This window comes from Fukomys damarensis, unplaced genomic scaffold, assembly GCF_012274545.1.
Source record: "Fukomys damarensis isolate Sample0158 unplaced genomic scaffold, DMR_v1.0_HiC HiC_scaffold_20, whole genome shotgun sequence".
Lineage (NCBI taxonomy): Eukaryota > Metazoa > Chordata > Mammalia > Rodentia > Bathyergidae > Fukomys > Fukomys damarensis.
The window spans coordinates 14,375,390-14,398,788 of NW_022900932.1; the positions used below are offsets into that span (position 1 = coordinate 14,375,390).

Here is a 23,399-nt window from a genome sequence, read left to right on the forward strand (position 1 = left end):
ATTTAGAGCAGTCATCTTGTCGGGAGGCACCATAGTAAGAGAAATAGCGCCAACAGGGGCTCCTCTTGGCTGGGCAGTCCGTTGCTGGGCTGGGCAGCACAGGGCACGTGGCTTCTCCCAAGGCCTGTGTTTCTCATCTGGAGGGTGTGGGCAGAGGTGGCCTTCTAAACAGTTGCTGAGGTCTCTTCTCAAGCTGTGGTCCTTGATTGTGGAAATGCCCAAATAGCCAACAGATGGGTGGTCTGTAAGGTGACCTCTAGGTGACTCCAGCCAGGCTCTTGGCCACATATGACATAGGAGAGGCCAGGCCCTCTGGGGCCATGTTGCAGGAAGTCGTTGTGGGGAACACTGCTAAACTGAATGGAGTAAGGCAAAAAAATTTTAAAAAAAAAAAAAAAAAGTGAGACTGGGCTCGGGGAGTAGGGGGTAGGTGGTGGGAAAAGACAGAGTCCATGGTCTTCAGCTTCCTGTACCTGCACCCTGGCTCAGGAGACCCCCTATTCCTTGGCTTGCTGCAGGGGAGGAGGACAGGGCTAGAGGCAGAGGGCCCAAGGGGCCTCCAAAACTAGGACTGGGGTCCACCGTGACCTCTTCATTCAGGCACAGTGCCCTGTCCATCCACTGCCTCACTTCTCTCTTGGTCTCTGCCACCCTGTCTTCCGCGAGGTGGCCTTCGTTCCATTTCTGATGATCTGTCATGGTCCTCATGAGGCTGGGGCAGCCAGAGCCTAGGCTTTCTCTGTCTTACACACACACACACACACACACGCACACGTGGGAGGGGAATCCTCTTCTCCAGTGGGGTGCATAACATTGGGGATGGCCGACCTCCGCTCTGCCACTCAGGACAAGGAGTTGTCACTTTGAGGTGTTTGGTGTGGCATATGGGAGAGGGAGTCAGTACTGGAACTTGGAAGCAGTCTTGCTCTGGCTTCAGACCCTCATGTCAGAAGTGAGAGCTTGATCCAGTGGAGCTGAGAGTCACCAGGCACCTGTGGGTGTAGGCGTTCCTCCCCATCAGTCCTCGCTGGGGGCCACACGGTCCCTGCTGGAACCCCCGTGGAGTTGGAGGGTGTGCTAAGGAAATCAGCACAGAGGTGCAAGGCTGTATTTTGGCTTCTGGTTTCAGAACTTTTAAGTCCTTGGAGAGCTGCCTGTGATGTTTCTGGGCCTTGGGGAGACAGAACATGACGTGTGATGGAAAAAAGCTGCTCACCTCATGGTGGCCAGGAAACAGGGAGGGAGGGAGTAGCGCAAGGGGCTGGAGACAAGATACAGTTGTCGAGGGTGCACCCCTGATTACCTACTTCCTCTAAAGCAGGTCCCATCCCTACCTCCCAATAGTCCATTAAGCTCTCAATCCCTAAGTGGGTTAATCCATTCATGAGGGTGGAGCGCTTATGAGCCGGTCCCTCCCAAAAGCCCCACCTCTGAATCCTGTGGCACTGGGGACCAGATCCAAACCCCACAATGGGCAGCGACCTTGATAAGTGACTCTGCCTGCCCTCTGTTCTGCCTTTACTTACCCTGGGCTCACTCTGGGCCAGCATCACTCCGAGGGCCCAGTTATGGAAGCTGGGCAGCTTTCCCTGGAGGCCCTGGGAAGCGACCGTCCCATCTGCGGCACATGCGCATCTCCCCACTGTGCACAGAGGATGCTGAGGTGCCTGCATCACCACATGCACAGCAGGCAGCTTGTCAGCACCTGGTGCCTCCAGTCCAAGTTCTCAGACTCCATGCTGTGCTCTGAGACACCGCTCTTGGTTACCTGATCTGTAAAATGGGGCTAATTCCACTGAGATTATTTTAAATTTTCAGTAAGATAATCTCAGACAACGCTTCATTCTTAGCTCTGGCTTGATAAATAGTGGCTGTCATTATTTTAATGGGCTCTGCCTCAGCCACCTTTACCTCCTGTGTGCCCCCCAACAAGGCCAGCTCACCCTACCAGGCCTCTGCCCCCTTTTCTCTGATGCATGGGATTACAAAACCTGCTGAGAGATGCTCAGGGCAGAGCGGGGTCGGTGGTGAACACGGTTCGCCTTACCTCCAGGGGCAGGGTCCTGGACTAACCAGGCAGCTGGCAGTGGGCTCTGTACAGCTCCTGCTCTGCTCCCCAGCCCCTCCCCAGCCCTGCCTCCTCCACATGCTAATTATACTTGCAACTCTAGTGTAAGCAAATAATAACAAGGGCATTATCTCCCTTTCGTCTGTGTTTTTCCCTGTCTATCATAAAGTAATTAAAATAATGAATGCCTTGTAAAACAATAGGTAAAAGGGCTGGCAAAATAGCATTACTGCCATATACCTCTTGTGCTGTGAATTACTGGTGCATTAAAATCAGGTGGCTGCAGGGGGACTCCGGCCTCCCAGCCTTCTCCATACTTATTTCTCTCCTCTGGGGACTGCCAGAGGGGGGCTGAGCCTCTAGGAGCAGGGAGCTCACTGTCCAGGTCCCCCGGTGGCAGCTGGGGACCAATTCAGAAGCATCCCTGGCAGGCTCTGCCGAGAAGGACACAGGAGCCCTTGGTTCGGTGGTCTGCTCCTTGCCCCGTCTTCCCCATTCCCTTCCACTGTCCACTTCTGAAAGAAGGTGCTCCTGGGTGAAGGAAGAGGCCAAGAAGGTGCTGGCATTTAAGATCCATGTCCTATTTCAGGGCTCCCATGTCCTGCCAGGATGGTCACAGCTGAAGGTCCCAGCCCCTATGAAGAAGCAGTATTGTCCCTGTCTTATAGGGAGCCCCACAGTAGCAGTAGCAGGAGCAGGAGGGTAGGTTTTCCCTGGGCACCTGCTCCTCTGGTTATCATGATTCCCTTGGGTAGGGGCTTCTGTCTCTCTGTGGAGACTCATCTGTTCGGTCTCAGGTGGCTGAGAGGTTGGGGCTAGGACAGGTGCTAATGGGCCACTTCGGCCGGCCTGGGAGGCCGGGGCAGCAGGTCACACACCTGTCCGCAGGAGGCCCTGCAGTGCTACCCCGTGGCTTCCCTTCCCAAGATCACTGGGTTGTTCTGGCTGCATGGGCTTAGCACACTTGGAAAGGAAATAGTCACATCCTCGCTACTGGTGTGGTTCCTCTTGTCCCCAGCCTCCCCAGGGCAAGGGTGGCCAGAGAGAGATGGGGGGCGCTGGCATGAGGAGCAGCTTCCTGGCTGCCCAGGTCCATTGTCAGGGCCTGATTCATACTCATACATATGTCCAAACCACCGGCCTCCGTGCCCATCTGTCTCCACCTGCCCAAACCCGCTTATTCCAACCAAGGTTTTTACCTTCGCCTTGGATTTCTCCACTCACTCCAAGGCACAGTGAGGGTTTCTTTGGAGATTAATTTTAGGATTTTTAAGGATGAGTGCAATTTGCTGGCAACTTTTCACCCATTTTCATTTCCGGTGGAAAAAACCACCTCAGTGTCTACTTGAATATGAGACCAGTTAAATTTACATTTAACTATATAATGAATAAATGTTCTGTCCAGGTATGCTCTATGCAATATGTGGGACACACACTGAAATAAATCATCGTTTGTGGGTATTTCTCTATGCAGCTGGCAGCCCCGGCTCTGTGGCTGAGGAGGGGCTGACTCTCAGAACCCTCTGTGGCCGCCCACCGAGGTTTATTGAGCCAGCAGTGTGCAAGGACTCTGCTGGCCACAGCAGCAGGAGAGGCACACAGGAAATGAAGTAAATAAATGGACTGCAGGGTGTCTTGGAGGTTTTAAGTGCTGTGGAAGAAATAAAGCAGGGAAGTGCTGTTGGAAGGGAAGCATTGTGGTTATGAAAGGGCAGCCTGGGAAGGCTTTATTAAGGAGGTGAGACAGGATTCTAGCTGGAGGACTTATTGGGTGCACAGGCATATAGGTTAGGGCATGAGTTCAGTTACCTGATGGAATCAGCCTGATTTCCTCAAGCAGATTTTTAGCTATGAAGGGAAATTTATCACCTCCTGTAGCTGAGAAGATTTAGTGTGGGTTTCAGGCATGGCTGGTTCCAGGTGTTCAAATAATGTCACTGATGCTCCGTCACTTCTTTCCTCTGTGGTGGCTTTATTCTCTGGGAAGAACACTTTTCTTGCTCTTTCCAGCAAATGTTCCAGGCTTTGGTCTTGGGTCAGTAGGGGTCATGTGATCATTCCTGGCCCAATCATTGTCAGGGGCCAGGGGTTGATTAATTGACCAGTTTCTGTTGTTGGAACCAACACGGGACCGTCATTGCCCCCCTTGTAACCACTTGGTGACCCTAGATGGTTTACCTTCCCTCTTGAACTTGGACTCTTTCTTTAAAATGGACAAAAAATGATATCATCCACCTTTAATAAATTCACAGAAATGTCAAAGCTGCAGCCCACCTTCCTCCCTGCCCCAGTACCTTTCTGTTCATTTCCACCTTTGCCGGGGACCCCTTTGGGCTTGGATTCTACATGGGTAGGTGTGGCATTTAAATCCAGTTGTTCCCTAGGTCTCAACTCTGGTCTTCTCTGTTGCCAGGAGGCCCAGAAGATTAACAATGGCTCAAGCCAGGCAGATGGCACTCTCAAGCCAGTGGATGAGAAGGAGGAGGCGGTGGCAGCCGAGGTCGGCTGGATGACCTCCGTGAAGGACTGGGCAGGTGTGATGATATCTGCCCAGACGCTGACCGGCAGAGTCCTGGTGAGTCCCTGGCCCCTCGCCTACACGAGGAGGCCTGTGTGTGCCGAGTGGCTTCCTGTGGGGTGTGCGGTTCTGTGTCTTCAGGTGATATTCTGGGAATGTCACTGCTGTCCTCTGGTGTCCAGGCGGAGGGCCCCTCTGGGGACGGCCTCCTGTCTGCACTGTGTGAGCTGGATTCTGCCCTGGCAGCTGCCCCCCATCATGCTGGTGCTGAAATCATTGTCAGCTTCCACAGCTACAGGCTCCAAGCATTGCTCAGGTGTCCTTATTTGTGCTGAGGTGTCGTGTGGGCCATCTGCAGCTGAGGCTCATGCCACCTCTTCTGGGTGGATTTTGTTCTTCTCTCTGATGTGTTTGGATGGAGCTTGGCTTCCCTGACTGGTCGCGTGAGGCCCTGGTTTGGGACAAGGAACATGAGTGGGACAGGCCTGGGACCAGGCAGTGCCTGGGACGTGCTCTTTCAGTGCAAAGACTGGTGTAGTCTTGGGTACGTGGAGTCCTGGTCATACCCATCAGGGTCCATGTTTCTGCCACAAGCAGCCACTCCTCACCCCATGGCAACCCTGCCCCTTGGCTTTCTTGGGTCTGCCTGGGCCTGGGTACTCCCTGTGAAGCAAGATGCATCGGGTAATTTCTCACTGTGACTCTGGAAGCTGTTTTGTATGGGCTGCCCTTTCTTGGCCGGTAGCAAGGGCCAGGCAGCAGTCATCTGACTCTTCGAATGCACAGGGGCCTCCTAATAGCTTGGTGGATCGGGGATCAAGCAGAGACTCTGGAAATAGATGTTATTACCTCAACAGTTCTTGGCAGAAACTCAGTGCGGAGGTGATTGCAAATGGAGGGAGGTGGCAAAAATTTCATGAATCAGAGTCCTTCTTGGGGAGAATTCTGAGTTGTGTTTGGGGTAAACATCTCCCACTGTCTGTGGGGAAGCAAAGACACAGGCTGGACCACCTTCCCAGAGGATGGGACCCTGAGAACTGAGGGACCCATTAGGAGCCAACTGTCCCAAGGAGTCTGGCTATGAAGCCATAGTGGATGTCAACTCAGGGCAAAATAGAAAGAGGAGGGCAGGGCTGGGGGTTTGGCTCAGTGGTGCTGCCACCTGCCTCGCAAGCGCAAGGTCCCAAGTTCAATTCCTTGTACAAAAAAAAAAAAAAAAAAAAGAGGAGAAGTGGAAAGTTAGGGTTTTGGAGGAGAAGAGAGAAACTGGTGAAGTCACTTGCTGCATTGTAGAAGAGAGGGGGAGATGATCTGGTCCCATGTGACCCAGAAGAGACCATGTCCAGTGAGGGTTTGCAGGTGGCTTGCAGTTGGCTGTGCTGTGTGACCACCGCCACCCTCTTCCCTTCCGATTCTTTGTTAAAGTCTCCATTGCTCCTCTGTGCTCGAGAGTCCATGCATTCTGCACTGGGGGCATAAAGAGGTTGGATTCTGGATTTGGGTATCCAGAATGGAGGTCGTGTATTCTACACATGGTGGTGATAGTAGGCACCTAATGGTGACAGCTTGGCTGCCCAAATGTGACAGTTCCTCGCAGCATGTGGCCATCATAGACAGCTCTATCTTTATTGGCATCAGCCAAGAGCTACTGAGCACCAACTCTGGGCCAAGTGTCCTTTGCAGGGCTGTGGAAAACAAGGACTGAGCCTGGTTTGATTGTCCCACATACGGACGTTCTTGAAGGAATGTTCGGGGGCCGCACGCAGGGAAGACAGTAGTGTGTCCATTCGTGACATAGAGGCTGCAGGGGGAACAGAGGACACACCCAATGGCCCAGAAGACACCAAGAAATAAAAACCGCCAGAATTTGGAAACAAACTGGGACTGCTTGGTAGGCCAGAAGCTGGGTATACCTTATAGGAGAGAAAGCTTTTGTGTTGTATATTGAAGTGTGAGTTAGACCCCACACACTGGAGGTGGGTAGATGGCCGAAAGGGGCATCTTTTCAAAGCATGGAAAGGGTCATGACTTATCAAAAAAGTATCAGCTTCAAGTGCCAGAGGCAACTTCACGTCCACAGACTCCGTAGTCCCAGCCTAGTGTTCATTTTGTTAGTTTCCTGGTTGAAGACAGTGCTTTTTCTTGTCCAAGCCGCCAGCTGTCTCTTTGGTTGAGACCTTTTGACCTTGCTGCACTGGAGCCACCTGGGTTGTGCAGCCCCTTGGCCTGACTGTCTTACCTTTGGGTGTGGAAACAGCTCTTCCCAGGCCTTTCTGCCTGCGATGCTGGGGTTTCGTGGAGGAAGCCCTGCTGGGGCTGTAGGAACCCTTAGATTCGACCAGCCCCTCGGCACAGGGAGCAGGGTCTCCGTGTTCTGGGTGGTGCCTCAGGACAGGCCCATCCCTCAGGACAAGGCACATGGAACTCGCTCTGCACATGGAACTGATTTCCCGCTGAGCCCCAGGAGAAAGCTGTTCTGCCTGTTCAGAACCCAAAGCTGTGTTTGCCTTGAGCTGTCCAAATGTTTACCCCTGCAAAATGGGACCAGAGCAGGACGAGATACCCGGCTGTTCAGAGTTTCCCTTTTCAATTTTTAATGTATTTTCCTTGATGTGTGCTCAGGAGCTTGGCTTCCACATCTGGGCTCCTTTCTCTCCTGTCTAATTGTCACAGGTGAGAGTCTGGAGGCCAGGATGTGTGGGTGAGGTTCAGCTTGGGAGGGTTTGGCAGGACAGCCCCAGAATAACTGTACGATCTCAGGCAGGCACACCATTCATCTGATCCCTGGTGACTTTTCGCCTGCACTGGCTCTGGTCTAGGCACAGGGTGTACAGCAGTGAGCAGCGGCCATCTAGAGTGTGAATTATTTATATTGCTGAACTAGATAGAATGCTATATAGCTCTATTTAAAAAATGACAAACGATCATCACCACTCACCAGGTCTTTTTATAGTCAACACCTGGAGCCTCGTCACCGCAGTGATGGAATTCCCTGACCCACTGGCTGCGGGTCTCAGATGAGCCTCTTTGCCTTATCTGTCCCTGGCACAAGGACAGCAAGACTGGGCAGACCAGGTCTTCCCTTGGTGCACATGGCTGAGAGATTTTGTGTCAAAGCCAACAGTAGGCTGTCAGTGGTTACTGCTTCCTCTATCTCTTTCTAAATTAAAAAACAAAACAAAACTATTTTCCGATTGTAAAAGCAGTTGGCCCTCTGCGTCTGCATGTTCCACATCCATGGGTTCAACATATCAAGTACATATCATGAATATCAGGGAGGGCCAAGTCTGTAGCGAACATGTACAACACTGTTTTCTTGTTCTTTTTTCCCCTCCATGATACAGTGCAACAATTATTTGCAAAGCATTTGCATAGCATTGTATTAGTGTTCCTAGTAATTTGGGGATGATGTAAAGCACTGGAAAGGATGTGGGTAATTTATGTGCAAGGCAGGGCCAGGGATTTAGCTCAGTGGTTCTGCCACCTGCCCTGCCTTGCAAGTGCAAGGTCCCAAGTTCAATCCCTGGTACCAAAAAAAAAAAAAAAAAAAAAAAAAAAAAAATCTATGTGCAACTGCTGTGCCATTTATATAAGGGACCCAAGCACCCTTAGATTTTGGTATCCACAGGGAGTCCTTGAGCCAATCTCCTACAAACCTTGGTGGACAACTATAAAACGGTAAGCGCTTATTTTAGAATTCTGAAGCACATTGTAAGAATCTCTGGTACATTTCCCTTCAGGACATAGGGTTGGCCCACCCCGAAGGACATTTCAGCGTAGCAGTAGCAGTACATGTCATCAGGACTTTGCCCACCTGTCCAGATGTTGTTGATGACTTTGTTTACTATACCTCACAGCATCCACTTTCCACACACACCCACAGGAAGCAGGTCTTTGCACCAGAGATTGTGGTCCTCCTGAATCCCATAGGAACACTGTGAGGTAGGAAAGGGATAGTGTCTCTCCAGTGATGGCTGGTGTGGCCCAGGTTGGTGGCCCATGGAAAAGACAGAACATCTTAGTGTTTTCCATTCTAAGCGTTCACATCTCTCCTTCATTCCTCTCTGTGTCACTTTCAATTTCCTGTTGCCCTGATTTCCTTACTTCCCTATTTGAAATTTACATGTATGTGCTTAAGTTTTGCATGCATTTTTGTGAATCAAACTGAACCTTTTTAAGAGGGAGGTGATAGCTAAACATACAGGGCAAGAAACACATCAGCAGGCCTTAGTATAGTTTCATTGTATTTTGTAGAATCATAAGCCAAAAATCAAAGTAGATATATCGGTGCAGGGTTGATAAATTTTTATGTAGCAAATAGTTTAGGCTTTGTGGGCTACATGGACCTCTCATGGCTGCGCAACTCTGCCATCGTGGTTTAGAGGAGCCATAAACAGTCATGGAGCATCATGGTGCATGATGTTCTAATAAAACTTCATTTGCAGTTACAATTGGTGGGCCAGATTTTTTTCATAAGCCATTGTCCCCTGACTCTTGGTCTAGTTCATGCCCTTATTTAGAGAGCCTAAAATTGTATAGTACAAGAGTGATAATACCAGAGAACCTGTTTATGAAGAGGAAAGTCATAGATATGCAAACACTCAGGTACGTATACACACCAGCTCCATCCGCACCTACCTCCTGAATATTCATGTTCATTTCCACATATTCTCAGAACCGCTATCGCCCCAGGGGAAGTATTTCTTTTCTTTTCTATTTTCTTTTTTTTGGGTACTGGGGATCGAATTCGGGACCTTGTGCTTACGAGGCAGGCGATGGAACCTCTGAGCTACATCCCTGGCCATGGGGAAGTATTTCTTGTGGCCAACGACAGCGTCCCCTAACAGTGTGAGCAGTGTCTACACTGCTTGGATTATCACAAACCTCTTCACAAATTCAGGGTCTTGTGTGTCTCTTCTGTTACAATGAAGTTACTAGCTCCTTCAGCAAAGACAGGGCATTTAGCAACACTCTTTTTAGTTATTTCCCCCATGTTCCTTTGCTGCTACATTTGAGTATTGCTCCAGGAAGTGTACACATCTAATTCCATGAACTGAAAACATTTTCTGCTTGCTTTAATGTCTGGAGGATGATTTATCAATGGAAGGGGAAAGGGAATGGCAGCCTCTCCCTTTATCTTTCTGAATATGTCATATGGGTGGCATTTTGGATTCACGCTATGTACACAGCCTGGACCATTTTATTCTTATCTCTGAGGGCCCAAAAGGAAATATGCATCAAATATGCCTTTCAGAAAAGAATGATCCTATTGGTTTAATAGTGTTAGATAGATGTGCATTCACTGCTGAGCTGTTTGCGCATGAAATTGGACTGGTTGAACCAAATGGGGTGCACATGGGTATGTGCTTAGTCCAATGTGTGACATTCATTGCCATCATTTCTCCCATGAGGTGGCCCCTGGAGCTGGTGATTCTCGTTAGCATCCTCTTCTTTGCTTTTTCAGTGGTGCCTGGTAGCAGACTCACACACCGTTTGCACTTCTGCCTCATCCTCTCCTCTGTGCCCCTCCTTTCTCATATTTTTGGCAAATCTATATAAAACTCTTATGTCATCCTCAAATGCTCTCTGAAAGAAAGTCCAGAGGTTTCTCAGGGCTGTATTTTTAGTAAGCGTGTCCCAGAGTGAGCTAGTATGTCCTCTCTGTGCTAATGGGAGTCAATCGAGGTTTTATTTAACACCTCCAAGGGAAGCTTTGGTTCAAAGGAACCACGGGGTAATTCCCCACTAGGACTTAAAAATCATTCATTTTATCCTGCGCAGGAATACAGAGATCATATGTTAGGTATAAGCCCCCCCAAAAAAGAAAAATATTACATTTTTAATATTTTATATATTGTTGAACATGTTTTGTCTCCATTTGATGGAAAGCGCATTAGATTTGCACTAGGCTCTTTGTAATCCAGCATCATTTACTCAGATGAAAAACACAAGTCAGAAAAGTAATTGTACTGAGCAAACTCCCATAGCATTTAGTGAGCTCCCCATCAGTGGAGATGTTCAAAGAGAGTCAGGACCTCGTTTGGTGGGGCAGTTGCTGACAGTTGGTCAGACTTTACTTTTTTCTGAGTCAGGGTCTCATTGTATATAGTTCAGGCTGGTCTTGAACTCTCTATGCAGCCCAGGCTGGCCTTGAACTTCCATCACTCCTCCTGCCTCAGCCTCCTGAGTGCTGGGATTACAGGCATGTGCCACCACACCCGGCACTTATTAGCTTTACTTTGGTTGCACAGAAAGCTAGACCCGAGAGCTGCTGCAGGATAGATGTGGTATCCTGGGGACAAGGACAGACTTCATTTCTTGTCCCCGCTTCAGATTGTCAATGCATAGAGCATAGAAATGTTCCTGGAAGTCCTGAAGCCAGAAAGCAGAGTGTGTTTTGTCCAGCAGTTCCCATTCTCATCTTACCATGGAATGGTTTCCTTACTAAAGTGTCACTAGTCAGGGATCAACTGGTTACAAGTCATGGGCCATCTTAGCTCATTGCCTCTTTCATATCGCTCACAAGCTAAGAATGCGTTTATACTTTTTTAAATACTTTTAAAAAATCAAGGGAAGAATAATTTGTAACATTTTAAAATTATTTGAAATTCAGATTTCAGTGTCCATAAATAAAGTTTTATTGGAACACAGCAGTGCTTGCTCATTTACATATCGTCTAAAGCTGCTTTCTTAACACATGACAACGCAGAGTTGAGTAGTATCCACAGAGTTCCAAACACCCACCAGCCGGAAATAATTACTGTCTGGCCCTGTAGAGAACAAGTCTGCCACCCCCTCTGTCGCTGTAGATACCTTCCTTAAATGGCTGCTGGGATCTATTTGCCAAGTTACTCACAGCCCAAGGTCATGGATAAGATGTAACATCTGCCCCTTCCTGGAGGGCCATGGCCAACTCTTCTTCTCCAGATTCAATTAAATCCTACAGTAGAGATGAGGAGAGAGGGCAGGGCCAGTGGGGCCCTAAGTTCATAGTAGGTTCCCAGCTCAGTAAATGAGCAGAACATTTTCTACTTGCCCAGTTCAGGGGAAGATGTCTGAGAAGCGGACTTGCCTGCCCTCCTTCCCACAGTCCCTGTACCCCAGGCTCCCGGGCAGCTCAGAGAGTCCAGCCTTTACCATGGAGAGGACCCTGTAGGCCGGCACCTTGCTCCTCACCACCTCCTGGTCCATGGGCTACATGCTTCATGTGCCTGACTCTCCAGGAGTCCTGTAAAGAGCAGCTGTTAATTTTACAAGTTGGAGTGTTGGCTGCTCCAGCCTCCCCAGGGCTGTTGCAGAAATGAAGAAGACTTTCAGAAATCCATCTTTAGGTCACCCTGGATTGAGGAAGAGCCTTCTGGTCCAGGAGTAACCTGCTTGATGCTGGCTATCACCTCTTTCTTGAGGGGCCCCCGAGTTCCTGTGCAAGAGCTCCTCCTCCTCTGGGATGTCCAGGAAAAGAGGTTGCCTATGTTGTCCTATGTATCTATATCTGTTCATCCAACTTCCAACCCACATTTACTCATTGGTGTTCCCCAAGGTACCCCACAGTGGTGCCTAATAAATAAAGGGGGAACACTGCGGGGGTCTGTGCAGGATGCTGGCCTCCCCACAAGGCCACCTCTGCCAAGGTGGAAGTAGGACTCAGACATCCGCCAGTCACCACTGCCTGACCTGGGGCTCCTGCTTTCAACTGGTACCTGCTTGATGCTGGCTATCACCTCTTTCTTGAGGGGCCCCCGAGTTCCTGTGCAAGAGCTCCTCCTCCTCTGGGATGTCCAGGAAAAGAGGTTGCCTATGTTGTCCTATGTATCTATATCTGTTCATCCAACTTCCAACCCACATTTACTCATTGGTGTTCCCCAAGGTACCCCACAGTGGTGCCTAATAAATAAAGGGGGAACACTGCGGGGGTCTGTGCAGGATGCTGGCCTCCCCACAAGGCCACCTCTGCCAAGGTGGAAGTAGGACTCAGACATCCGCCAGTCACCACTGCCTGACCTGGGGCTCCTGCTTTCAACTGGTTCCCTCTCTCTCTCTCTCTCTCTCTCTCTCTCAATGGGAACCCATGAAGTGAAGTGTGGCCTGCTTGTTATCACTGAAAGCTCTAAAAGGTTTGCTGGGCTAGTTGAACCTCTTGCACTCGCAGATCTCCACCTCTTCCTATTCTCCCCTGGGACACCATCCTTGAGAAGAATCTGCTATGGTTCTCGGAACACAGAGGGCTGCCACTGGACCTGAATGTGGCATCTGTGCCACCTCTCTCTAGGGCTTTCACCCTGGGCGAGTTGTGACATCTTTGCATGTCTCAGTTTCCTCACCTATAAAATAGGGACAATAGGTAACTATTACATTGTGGTGAGGAGTTAATGAATCAGTGAGTGTACCACATTTAGGGCCTGGTTGTTGCTAATGGTGTTGGCAGCTGTGATTTTTGTTGTACCCCGAGAGCCCTGTCTGGGTCCATCCAGTTGGCAGTGCTTGCTCTGGGCCCACACTTCTCTCAGGCTCACCCGGGATTGGTCCCTCCTGTGGCAGGCTCCTGCCAGCCTGATTCACCATTGTCAAGTTGGCCCGGAAATTCTCACTTCACACAGCCTCCCTGAGCTGGCTGGGGCCGGAGGGCCACTGGCCTCTCCCTAGTGCTGTGCGCCATGGGTGTGTGTGTCACAGGAATTGCTTTGACAGGATGCCTGATGAGTCTGGTGGAAGTGGGTCAAATGCGCTCCCTGTGGTCCCCGCACCCAGCCATCCCTGGCTGTGCAACAGAGATGACAGTGACGGCAGAGACAGTCTGGTTTCAGCCCCAGTAAATGGGGAGGTGTGTTTTACACTCACATTGACAAGTGGTGACCACAGAGCTGTAGGCAGGAGATGGGCATGGCTACATCGTCGGATGACAGAAACACAGAATCTACTGTTCCTGTCTCCTCTGAGCTCTTTGCTTTCTGGAACTCTGCCAGAATGCCACCCCGGCAATGTCAGATGCCATTCATGGCATGGACATCTATTGGTGCTTCCAGAAAAATCCACAAAGTTCAATCATGCAGGAGGTTGAAAGTGGAAAAGTTGTGCTTGTGTTTGCCAGAAAGCTTCTGAGTGGCAAGCGTTTTGAAGTAGAGATTGGTGATAAATCCGAGCCAGTGATCCATCCATTCGTCTCTTGAATAGGCGTGTGAGCTTAGTTCTTTTAATCTTGGCCTCATATCGTGCATTCTTGGACCCTGTTGACACCAGGGGCCATAATAAATATGTTTCTATGACTGATATTAACCACCCATCCTCTATCCTTCCCATCTCTCCTTTTCCTTCACTTCCTTTCCGACCAGTAAAGTCTGGTGCCCCCCAGAGGCGTGGTAGGGAATGGAATGTATTTGGACCTCAGCACCTCTGGGCTGCCTTTTCTTGCCCTGCAGTCCCCAGAAGGCCTTCAGAGGATGCTGATGGTTTAGCAGTCCCTGTTTGTCAGAAAAATATCCTAGAGGGCCGAGATTCTCCCTCGAGCCTCCATTTTAGCTGGGAGAAAGTTTGTTTAGTGATGAGACTCAAAAATAGAGATGAGGACTATGACAGAGTGTTAGCTTTTGTTGTTGCCGTGAAGCACGTGCTTTGCAAGTCACACCCGGGACCACATGCAAGCTGACGTTTCCGAGTTTAGTTCAGTAGGCTATGTTTAGGAGGAGGCAGACGGACGCGTGCCGATGGGCTCTGAACATCCCAATTTGGTGCCTAGAAGCCCCATTTTTTAGAGTCAGGGTTCTGAACAAGCCCTCCCCACCCCCGAAAACAATGCTTTCAGGGAAGTGATGCCAACAAAAAGCTACCATTTGCCCTAAAATTTTTATTGTGGGAAATATTCTCTCCTGCCTGAGTGGTGAGCGAATGAGGGCATGAGAGTTGCTTCTTTGTCTTTCTTACGGAATTAGGGCACTCAGTAATTCAGCTGAACACATCTAAGACTCTTGAGCACAAGGGCTATCTCTTTGCTCATCTAGTTAAATTTTAGTTCAGCCAGTTGGCCTTGCACTGACACAGGAGGCATAGTGGAGGTCAGAAGCCAGGTGTCTGGTACTCAGGACGCAGGTCTGCAAAGGCACAAACGTTCCTGGGGTATCAGCTTCCTCCTTGGGCAGGCAGAGCTCTGAGCCTTCTTTGTTTATCAGGAGTGAGTTGATCCAGAAGCCAAAAGGACTGGGTGAACTGGTTAGGATCAAGCTGATTAATCCAAAGGGCTGAGAAACCACTACCTTCTATAAACCATCCGGGGCTGTATTAGCACAGAGGTTAAATTCTGACCTGCTTTCTCATTCCCTTTTTAATGCCCCCACCCTTTGTTGGTGATGCAGCTGTCCTAAGGAAACAGGAAATGGCTCATGGAAAAGGAGAGAGAAAGAAAAAGACTCTTTTCCCATACCACTTGGCTTCAAACTCTCTCTTCATTTACAATAAAAATAGCTTGAAACAGAGAGCACCTCACAAAAAAAGGCGGGATCTCAGAGGGCTGCTGGGCCCTGTTGGCTTCCAAATCCTGTCTTGCCCAGGAAGGCTTGGGGTTTGGAAGCCCACTGGGAGGGGTCCAGACCATTTCCTTTATTCCTGAGTGAAAGCCTATTTTGAGGCATGGCTTGGAGAGTCTCTCCAGAACTAATGATATCAGCTGGGCACTCACAGAGCTGTCTGCCTGGGCTCATGCCCCAGGGGTGGAAAATAACCCCCTGCAAAGAAAAGCAGTTGTTTCCAGGAGCTGCTTACTCCCCAGGCACCTGCGTGGGCTCCCTGGGGAGGCTGCCATGATGTTGCCGTCTCCCTCTGAACCAGGAGCTGGGCAACTTGGTTTCTCAGCTACCTCAGATCCCTCCAGGAAGAAAGCTCTGGGCCTTGGGGTTGGTGATAGGGTTTGTGATCATTTGGGATGTCAGAATCACTTTTATCTGAGGAATGTGGTCAGCGGAAAATTGTGTTCTAATCCTAGCTCCACTGTGACCTTTCTGTGTAGCCTTGGAGGTATCAGTCCTCTCTTCAAGGCCTTGCTGAGGGCCAGGGATGAATTGAGGGCTGCCAGCAGCTTGTCAGTAATTTGTTCCCTTACAGCCCAAACTGCCTCTATATTTTTTCATTCTCTTTACTGCCTTTTAGTCAGAAAAGGTAGCAAGGGTTCACCTCAGACTTCCTGTGACCTTGGTTCTGTGCCAGGCAGTAGGAGGATGGCACAAAGAAGAATAATTCTTTGCTTACTACCAGAGCAACTGGAGAGAAGCGTGATAAACAGAGAGCATATCCTCGTTGCCCTCCCTGGTGTTGTGGTTCATTCACACTAAAATCTCAAGCTCTTTTGTGGCTCACCCAGCCCTGTGAGATAAGGCTGCTGCCTCTGTCCCTAAAGTTCTCTACCTTCCCAACTGCCTCCCATGTTGGAGCTCACTATGCAGAAAGGGGCGGAGGTATAGGCAGAAGCTTCTCGATGGATGTGGCTCTGGAGTTGACAGGAGGAAGTGGGGGAGAGGCTACGCGTCAGGGCCAGAGCCTCCCCAAGAGGAGCTGGCTTTGTGAAAACTGCTTTCTCTTGGAGCCCCTTTTTGGGTCATCGTCAAACACATGGACACCTCTGAAGGAGCTGTGTTCCCACCCACTTCACATCAAGTGTGATGATGCCTGGGACCCCCCACAAGAGCATCCTTCCGGTTGAGCAGCCTCTGCCAAAGGAGATCCCGTGTGAGAGAAGCATCTTGTCCTTTGCTTTTTCAATGCCACGTTGAATGGACTTTGGAAACAAGAAGTCATCACAATCCTGAAAATCCATTCCTCCTCCAGAGGCAGAAGCGGCCCATCATGGTGTTCTGATGAACACTTTATACATAAATGATGTACTTATTAAAAATAATAACTGCCAGGAGGTACTCAGAAGGGGCTGTGGAGTGAGGAGACATTATTGTGACAATAGTCATTTTCAAAGACTATTTCAAGGTGGCAGGCTCAGGGGGCTGTCAGGACCTCACCCCAGATTTGTAGTCAGGTACCAGATGCTCTGGGTGCTCCGGAGATTTCATATTGTGAGAATTTCTCAAAGGAGCTTCCTTTTAGGTGACATCCTAGATGAGCTTAAAAAAACAAAACAAAACAAAAAAACAAAACGCAGCACACCCTCAGTGGGCTATTTTGAATGTTTCCAGTTTAATTAACGTGACTTAAACAAAGACTGTCCAGATCCTTGGGAAGAAGGCTGCACCCTCCCTTGGATGCTAAATCACAAAAACATCACTACTCCTGCGCCCTTGTGCTACTCAGCAAATCCACAGCTTTGCTGGTTGTTTTCTCCAAGGAGTTTGTGCACTGGAGACGGTTTCCATAGTCCCCCAGCCCACGGGGAGTTGTGTGCGTGGGGCTCAGGGTTGTTTTACTGAGCAAGCCTTGCAGAGGCAATTCCAGCACCCATACATGCAGCTCTTCCTCCCTGGGCTGAGATGGGGAGATCAAGATAGAAAGGACAGAAATAAATAAGTAACCAGTTTCACTTTCATTTAACTTTCTTTCAGAAACAGCCTCTGGTGCTAATTACTTCTGCTGTCAGACTTCGAATCCCTGTCCTTTGCCATAGGTGGTATATTTCAGATGCAAAATGATGAGGAAAAACAATCCACTTTCCTGAAAGATAATTCTGGGTACATTAAACAGATACATTAAGCCATTTATAAGAGAGTTGTTTGTTCTCAGGAGTCTGGAGGAAATCTGAATTTCTAATTCTGGGCCCTTTAATAATTTTCAAAAGAACTGAGGTCAATAATTAAATGTCTTTGAACTTCCCCAGGCTGTCTTCTCTTCCATAACCACAAAGCATTTGAAAAGGAATAGAATTCACCACCTTGATGAAATCCCTAGGAGGGTAGTGAGGACATCAGCCCCGGGAGGATCCTTTCTGTAGAACAGGGGAACCTAAGGTAACGAGGCTCAAAAACAAGTGTACAAGGTCACTTTTGGAGCTTCAGGCCTGGGGCTGAATGAAGAGTCTTCAGATGAGGTCGTATTTTACAGCCTTGGCCACTAAGTCCTGGAAAGGCCAAAGAGAAGGAAAAACAAAGGTAGAACCCAGTTAAGGATGTTTGCGATGAGATTACACATGACACTCACACACACTGTTTTATAGCCCTTGTCCTTGAGGGTTAGAGAGATCTAGTCTGGAAGATGAACACATTTCATATTCTGGGACCGGTCTGAAGGGCTGGCGATGCCTACCGAGAATGGTTTGCTGCGGACTCAAGGCTCAGCCACAGAAACTCATGGCGGCTCTGCTGTAATAATGAGTGCTGCAGTTGCTCAGCGATGTCAGTGAAGGCTTGGAAGGTGGCAGACACGATGTTAGTTATGCCCTCACTCTTTGTTCTCCGTCACATTTCCTCACCATTTACATTATATACGAGTGAAGTGGGGCTTGTCTAAGATCATACAGTCAGTCCCAGGCAGTGTATAGACTAGAACCCGTGTCTCCTGACTTTGTCTAGTATCTCATAACCCAGATCTGTGTGTTAGAACTCAGAGGACAGAAGAGTTGCCAGCTTTCTGTATGAGCCTTCCTTTTCTTTCATGGTGCAGACTGACTTCAGATTTTTCCATCTGGAGACTTTCTTTAGCGTTTATAGAAGCAGACTGGGTGGATTTCAGAGCCACAGTGATTCTACAGACAAACAGAAACACAAGCACAATTTTCCCATTTATTATGACCACTCTCAGAATGCTCTTAGCATGCAGCACACACCCATCTCAGCCCTCCACCTGCAAAGTTTCCCCTCAGCCCACTCCTGGGGTTCCATTCTCTCATCTCTGCAGATGTCTTTACCGCACCCCACTCCCCCGGCACCATAAAAAGCCTGTGGTGGGGGTACATGCGTCATCGTCTCCTGCCTTCATTGCCTCACCTCCTATTTCTTCCAGTTTTGCCCCTTAATGTTCTCTCTCTTCAGCTATTCATGCTCATGTCTTAATGGCTGTGCTTACAAGATAAATACATCTGTCTCTGACCAAAAGCAGTTTCAGCCCTGACTTGCATTTCAAAGTCTGCCTGAGTTGCAGTGAGGGAGCAGGGGCCAAGTCCTTAGTCTCATCCTGGGAGCCATAAAAGTATGTGAAGAGTTTATCATCTCCATCAAAATGAAAATGGAATTCCAAGACTTCAACTGTGAGATAAATAACAAGGCCAACTCCAGCTTGTGTCAAAGCCAAGTTTGCTTTGCTGCTTTTATGGGTCCACTTGCCATGTCTTCACCCCCACAGCTGTCTCATTGTGATATCAGACAGAACCTTCTCCAGGAATCAATGCGAAACTGGCTGGGGTGGAGGATTTGAAGCAATTGGTAAGCAGGGACAAAGGACGACAAATCATGTTCTTGGGCTGTAACTCACTCCCTAGGTCCTCAACTCTTGCTCTTCCCTTTTCAACCCAATGAGAATCGGAACTGAACACCCATTAGCTAGAAGACCCAGGATTCTGCAGTTGTAATTTATTGGACACTGTAACAAATAGGATAGTGGCTTGATGTTGCAGGCTATCTTTCCAATTAGAGGTGGGATTTTTTTTTTGGGGGGGGAAATAAATTTGCCATTTTGACTTCAGTAACCAGCCACAAACAAGTGAGAATAGCTTGGCCTGTATTCCCGTGGGCTGCTCAAGCGAGATCTATGTTCACTCTGCAGTTGTAATTTATTGGACACTGTAACAAATAGGATAGTGGCTTGATGTTGCAGGCTATCTTTCCAATTAGAGGTGGGATTTTTTTTTTGGGGGGGGAAATAAATTTGCCATTTTGACTTCAGTAACCAGCCACAAACAAGTGAGAATAGCTTGGCCTGTATTCCCGTGGGCTGCTCAAGCGAGATCTATGTTCACTTTTCCAGAAAACCTGTGTTGTAGGGAGCTCACATGCAGCTCCAGGGTGTGTGTGTGTGTGTGGGGTGGAAGCAGGTGCCCAGAGAGTGTTCCCTGGAACTTGTTTCTGACCTAGGTGATTGGTAAGAAACTGTCACAGAGCTTACATCCTGTTAGGGAGCTCACATGCAGCTCCAGGGTGTGTGTGTGTGTGTGGGGTGGAAGCAGGTGCCCAGAGAGTGTTCCCTGGAACTTGTTTCTGACCTAGGTGATTGGTAAGAAACTGTCACAGACAGCTTACATCCTGGCAGCCACCCATTCCTGTGGATTTGCCCTTGCTGTTTCTTGCTCCTGGACTTCTTTCCTAATAGCTTCTACATCTCTCTCCTCGTTTGTCCCATCTTCTTCCTTCAGTCCATCTTGCATTCCGTTACCGGATGAATTTTCCCCAAAGCCCACTTTTCCTAGGTTTCCTGGTGTTTCTGAGGCTTCCAGTGGCTTCCCATTACTGCAGTTTACACTCCTGGTACAGATGGCCAGGGCTTACCATCCTTGGACCCCCGCTGCTTTCCAACCAGCCTTTTCTCCTCTATGTACTCTGTGGGTTCATATCTTATCTCGCCTTTAAGACAGTGTACAGTCTTCCCTTCCTGTGAAACCTACCAGTCTTGTATACCACTCATGTACACCTGCACACCTGGGTGGTTAGGAGCACAGGCTGTACAGCCAGATTGGCTGAGTTTGACCTTGGCTTTACCAATTGCTAGTTTTGCAATGACAGGACAGTAATAGCACTTGGGTACTATTGGGTAATTATGAAGATCAAATGACCTAATATTTGTAAAGTGCTTAGAACAGTAGCTGGCACTAAGTATTGAATAATTTGTTTGTTAATCAAATATAGTAAGGTACAAGTTACTTGAGAGTAAGAAACTTGCATTTTAGTTTTATAATCCCTTTTTGTTTTGTACTAGGAATCTGAACCAGTTTCCTGTGAAAATGACAGTGTGGGGAAGATGTGCAAGCATTTTGTCCTCTCTCTATTTAACTGGTATTGTTAAGTATCTGGACATGTTTGGCAATTGATCACAATGGAGTAAAATATGGGCTCTTTAATCAATGTAGGTGAACTTCTAAACAAGTTGAATATAACCGTAGAGAAGATACAAGTTCATGTCACAGTGTTACAGATTAGGGAATCAAAGCACAAAGGTTTTTTTTTTAGCAGCTTAGGTGAGATATACTTCCAGTAAACATCAGAGTTGAGGTCTTATAACTTGATGGCTGCCATCCTTTCTGCTGTGTCACATGCTTCTCATGGAAGAATGAATGAAAGGCTGAATGAATATGTAAAATAATGAGTTAGGAAGCTCCCCAAAACATATGGGTACGTAAAAGATCAAAGCATGGACTTGCCAGAGAAGATGAGCACTGCCTCAGGTTGTGGGGGATGCCCGTACCCTCAAGCCATAGCCGTATGTCCAGTTGAACATTTACTGCCGTGGTCACATGGGGCAGTTTCAGAATGCTCTCATTCATACTGTCACACCTGGATGCCCTCCAGCCATTTCTTTCTGTAGCAAGGGTGATTTGATTATCTTTTCTTTCCTTTGGGTAATACCTAGGACAAAAGGTGGATGTGACTGGACAGGAAAGCCATAACTATTTCCTTTTTGATCTGCTTTCATCATAATGGACCCATTTGGAAGGTTTCCACAGGGATAGGGACAATGCCCCTCCACTGGGCTTCATGAACCACTGAATGATCAAGGCACCAGGGAAAAACCTAGAGTGAGGTTGGCTGGTTTCCATAGCAACCACTGCTTGCCCCCTCCCCATGCTTCCTGCTTTCCACGTGTGTGTTTATCATTGGCTCAGCACATGAGTGCTTGAGAGGCTACGTAGGTGTCATCTCCACCTCCACCACGGAGGTCAGCCTCACTATGGAGATGAACCCCACACTGGCTGAGGGAGGAAGGCATAGAATTTGCTCCACTAGGACAAGCTCTCCTTTAGGTTTCAGGCCTTGTGCTGTCTGTCATCGTGATGCCAGTGATGAGGGTCAGGGGCTAGAGATGCCGGTCTGGAGATCTGGAGCCGTGGGAGTTAGACCCCCACTGGGCTCCTCAAGTGAGTCACCAACTGTCCCAGGGAGCTGTTGGTAACACACAGGCCTTCATAGACGTATGGCTCGTTGCTCTCCCCTGGGAACACCCGGGAGCTGGCTGAGATGGAGAAGCCTGAGAAGTCCTGGAGCTGGATTCTAGCATGGTTGCTGCTAAGCACTGAACCATGGCTGGTTGGAACTAAGATATGCTGTGTGTGGGAAATGTACTGCGAAGAGAAGACTGTACAACTTGTTATAACTCATGTATAGATTGGAGCTAGAAATGACAATATCTTAGCTAGAGTAGTTAAATAAACTATGTTAAAAATTAATTTCATCCTTTCTTTTTACTTTTTAGAAATGTGCCTCTTAGGTAGATGGGTGATGATGGCCCAGCAATTTGGACTTAACACTCCTGAATTACATACTTTAACATAGTTAAAGTAGTACATTGGGTTATGCGCAATTTACCACAAAGCAAAGAAAGTAAAACAAATCTGGAGAAAAGGAACCATCTCCTCAGGCTTCCTTTGTAGAAGTCTGGACCACCTGCCCAGAAACACCAAACACACCTCCACATTTACCTCCTTGGCCTGGACTGAGTCACCTGCTCGGTTTTAAACCAATTTCTGGCAAAGGCATAAGATTAGAGTGGGGGCCCCGGCTGGTGAAGCTGGCATAGAAGTGGGCCAGGCTGCTTGAGGTGAGTTACCTGCATCCTAAGACAAATCCAGGGTTCTCTGAACTAGGAAGGGAGGAGCATAACAAAAAAATAGAAAATTAATGTGTGTAAGCTACAGTGGTTTGACAATTTCCCCACTTGGAATGGTATTTGTCTTTAAATCTGTCTATAGTTATAAATAAGTTACAGTTAAATGTCAAAAAATAAATGCCTTCTAGAAACGTTAAGATTAGATATATACACACAGCTTGTCTTATATTTCTTCTGGACAGCACTGCTTTGTAGCATCTGTGGTTATACACAGCACCAGGCCTATTATTCTCCTTCACTTCCAAACTCTGATGTTGGAAAGCTGTGTCTCGATTTCTTCATCCGTGTGATAGGAATAACCTTAGCAGCTGCTTCAGAGAGTAGTTGTTCCCTGTAGTTAGTACATGTGGAGTACTCAAAAAATGTGCTGAAGTTTAACACACATTAAGAACCTAACAAAGATCAGCTATCATCAGAGTCTGCTTGGAGAACAGTGGCCGTTCTAGGAGTCTCCAGGTCTTTCCTAACCTTTGAGTCACCACTCCCCCAGGAAGCAGGCAGAATGCTAGGCAGGGGAGCTGCCCCCGCAGAAGCTTCATTCAGACCATCAGAGGAGGCTAAGGAAGGTTTGATGGATGGCTTGCCACCTCTGATAGTCCCGGATGTCTTCTTCCAAATGAAGAGCTTCTCATGAGCCTTGCGTCAGCTTCATGATGAAGAATAAAGAGGGAAGAAAATGTCCATGAAGAGAAAGCCCTTTGCCAGGTGTTGCCTCATCAGTACAAGTGTGAGTTACTTCAACCTGAGCCTGCTGCAACCTCTCCCGTGGCTCCAGGATAAACAGTACTAGGAGCTGTTTGACCGAGGGCCTTGCCCTCAGAGTCCCACTTTATGATCCTTCTAGGGAGTTAGTGGCTATCAGGACGGTGTTTCCAGGGTAACTGAGGGAAAAAGAGCCTGGATTTAAAGTTGTTTCTAAGTTGGCAAGTGAAGAAAATAAAATAACAGATAAATTTGTGATAATCCACACAATTTGGGGGCTCAAGGTCACACAAGGACAATTTTTGGAAACTCTAGACCACTGTGTGTGTGTGTGTGTGTGGGGTGTATCTTTTATGTCACTCAACCTTAAGACAA

The 23,399-nt window shown here is 48.3% G+C and overlaps 1 protein-coding gene across 39 annotated transcripts in view; it reads left to right on the top strand.

The window, feature by feature from the left end:
• The window catches only part of Kcnma1 (potassium calcium-activated channel subfamily M alpha 1), a 709,412-nt gene that overhangs the window by 198,152 nt on the left and 487,861 nt on the right, over window positions 1-23,399 (top strand). For 36 of the 39 annotated variants that reach the window (XM_033766495.1, XM_010607512.2, XM_033766488.1 and 33 more), the window contains exon 2: window positions 4,482-4,643. The exons of the other annotated variants lie outside the window; for them this stretch is intronic. In XM_033766495.1, coding sequence (XP_033622386.1) covers window positions 4,482-4,643 — 162 coding nt within the window. The remainder of the gene's footprint in view (window positions 1-4,481; window positions 4,644-23,399) is intronic. 39 annotated transcript variants of the gene reach the window in all.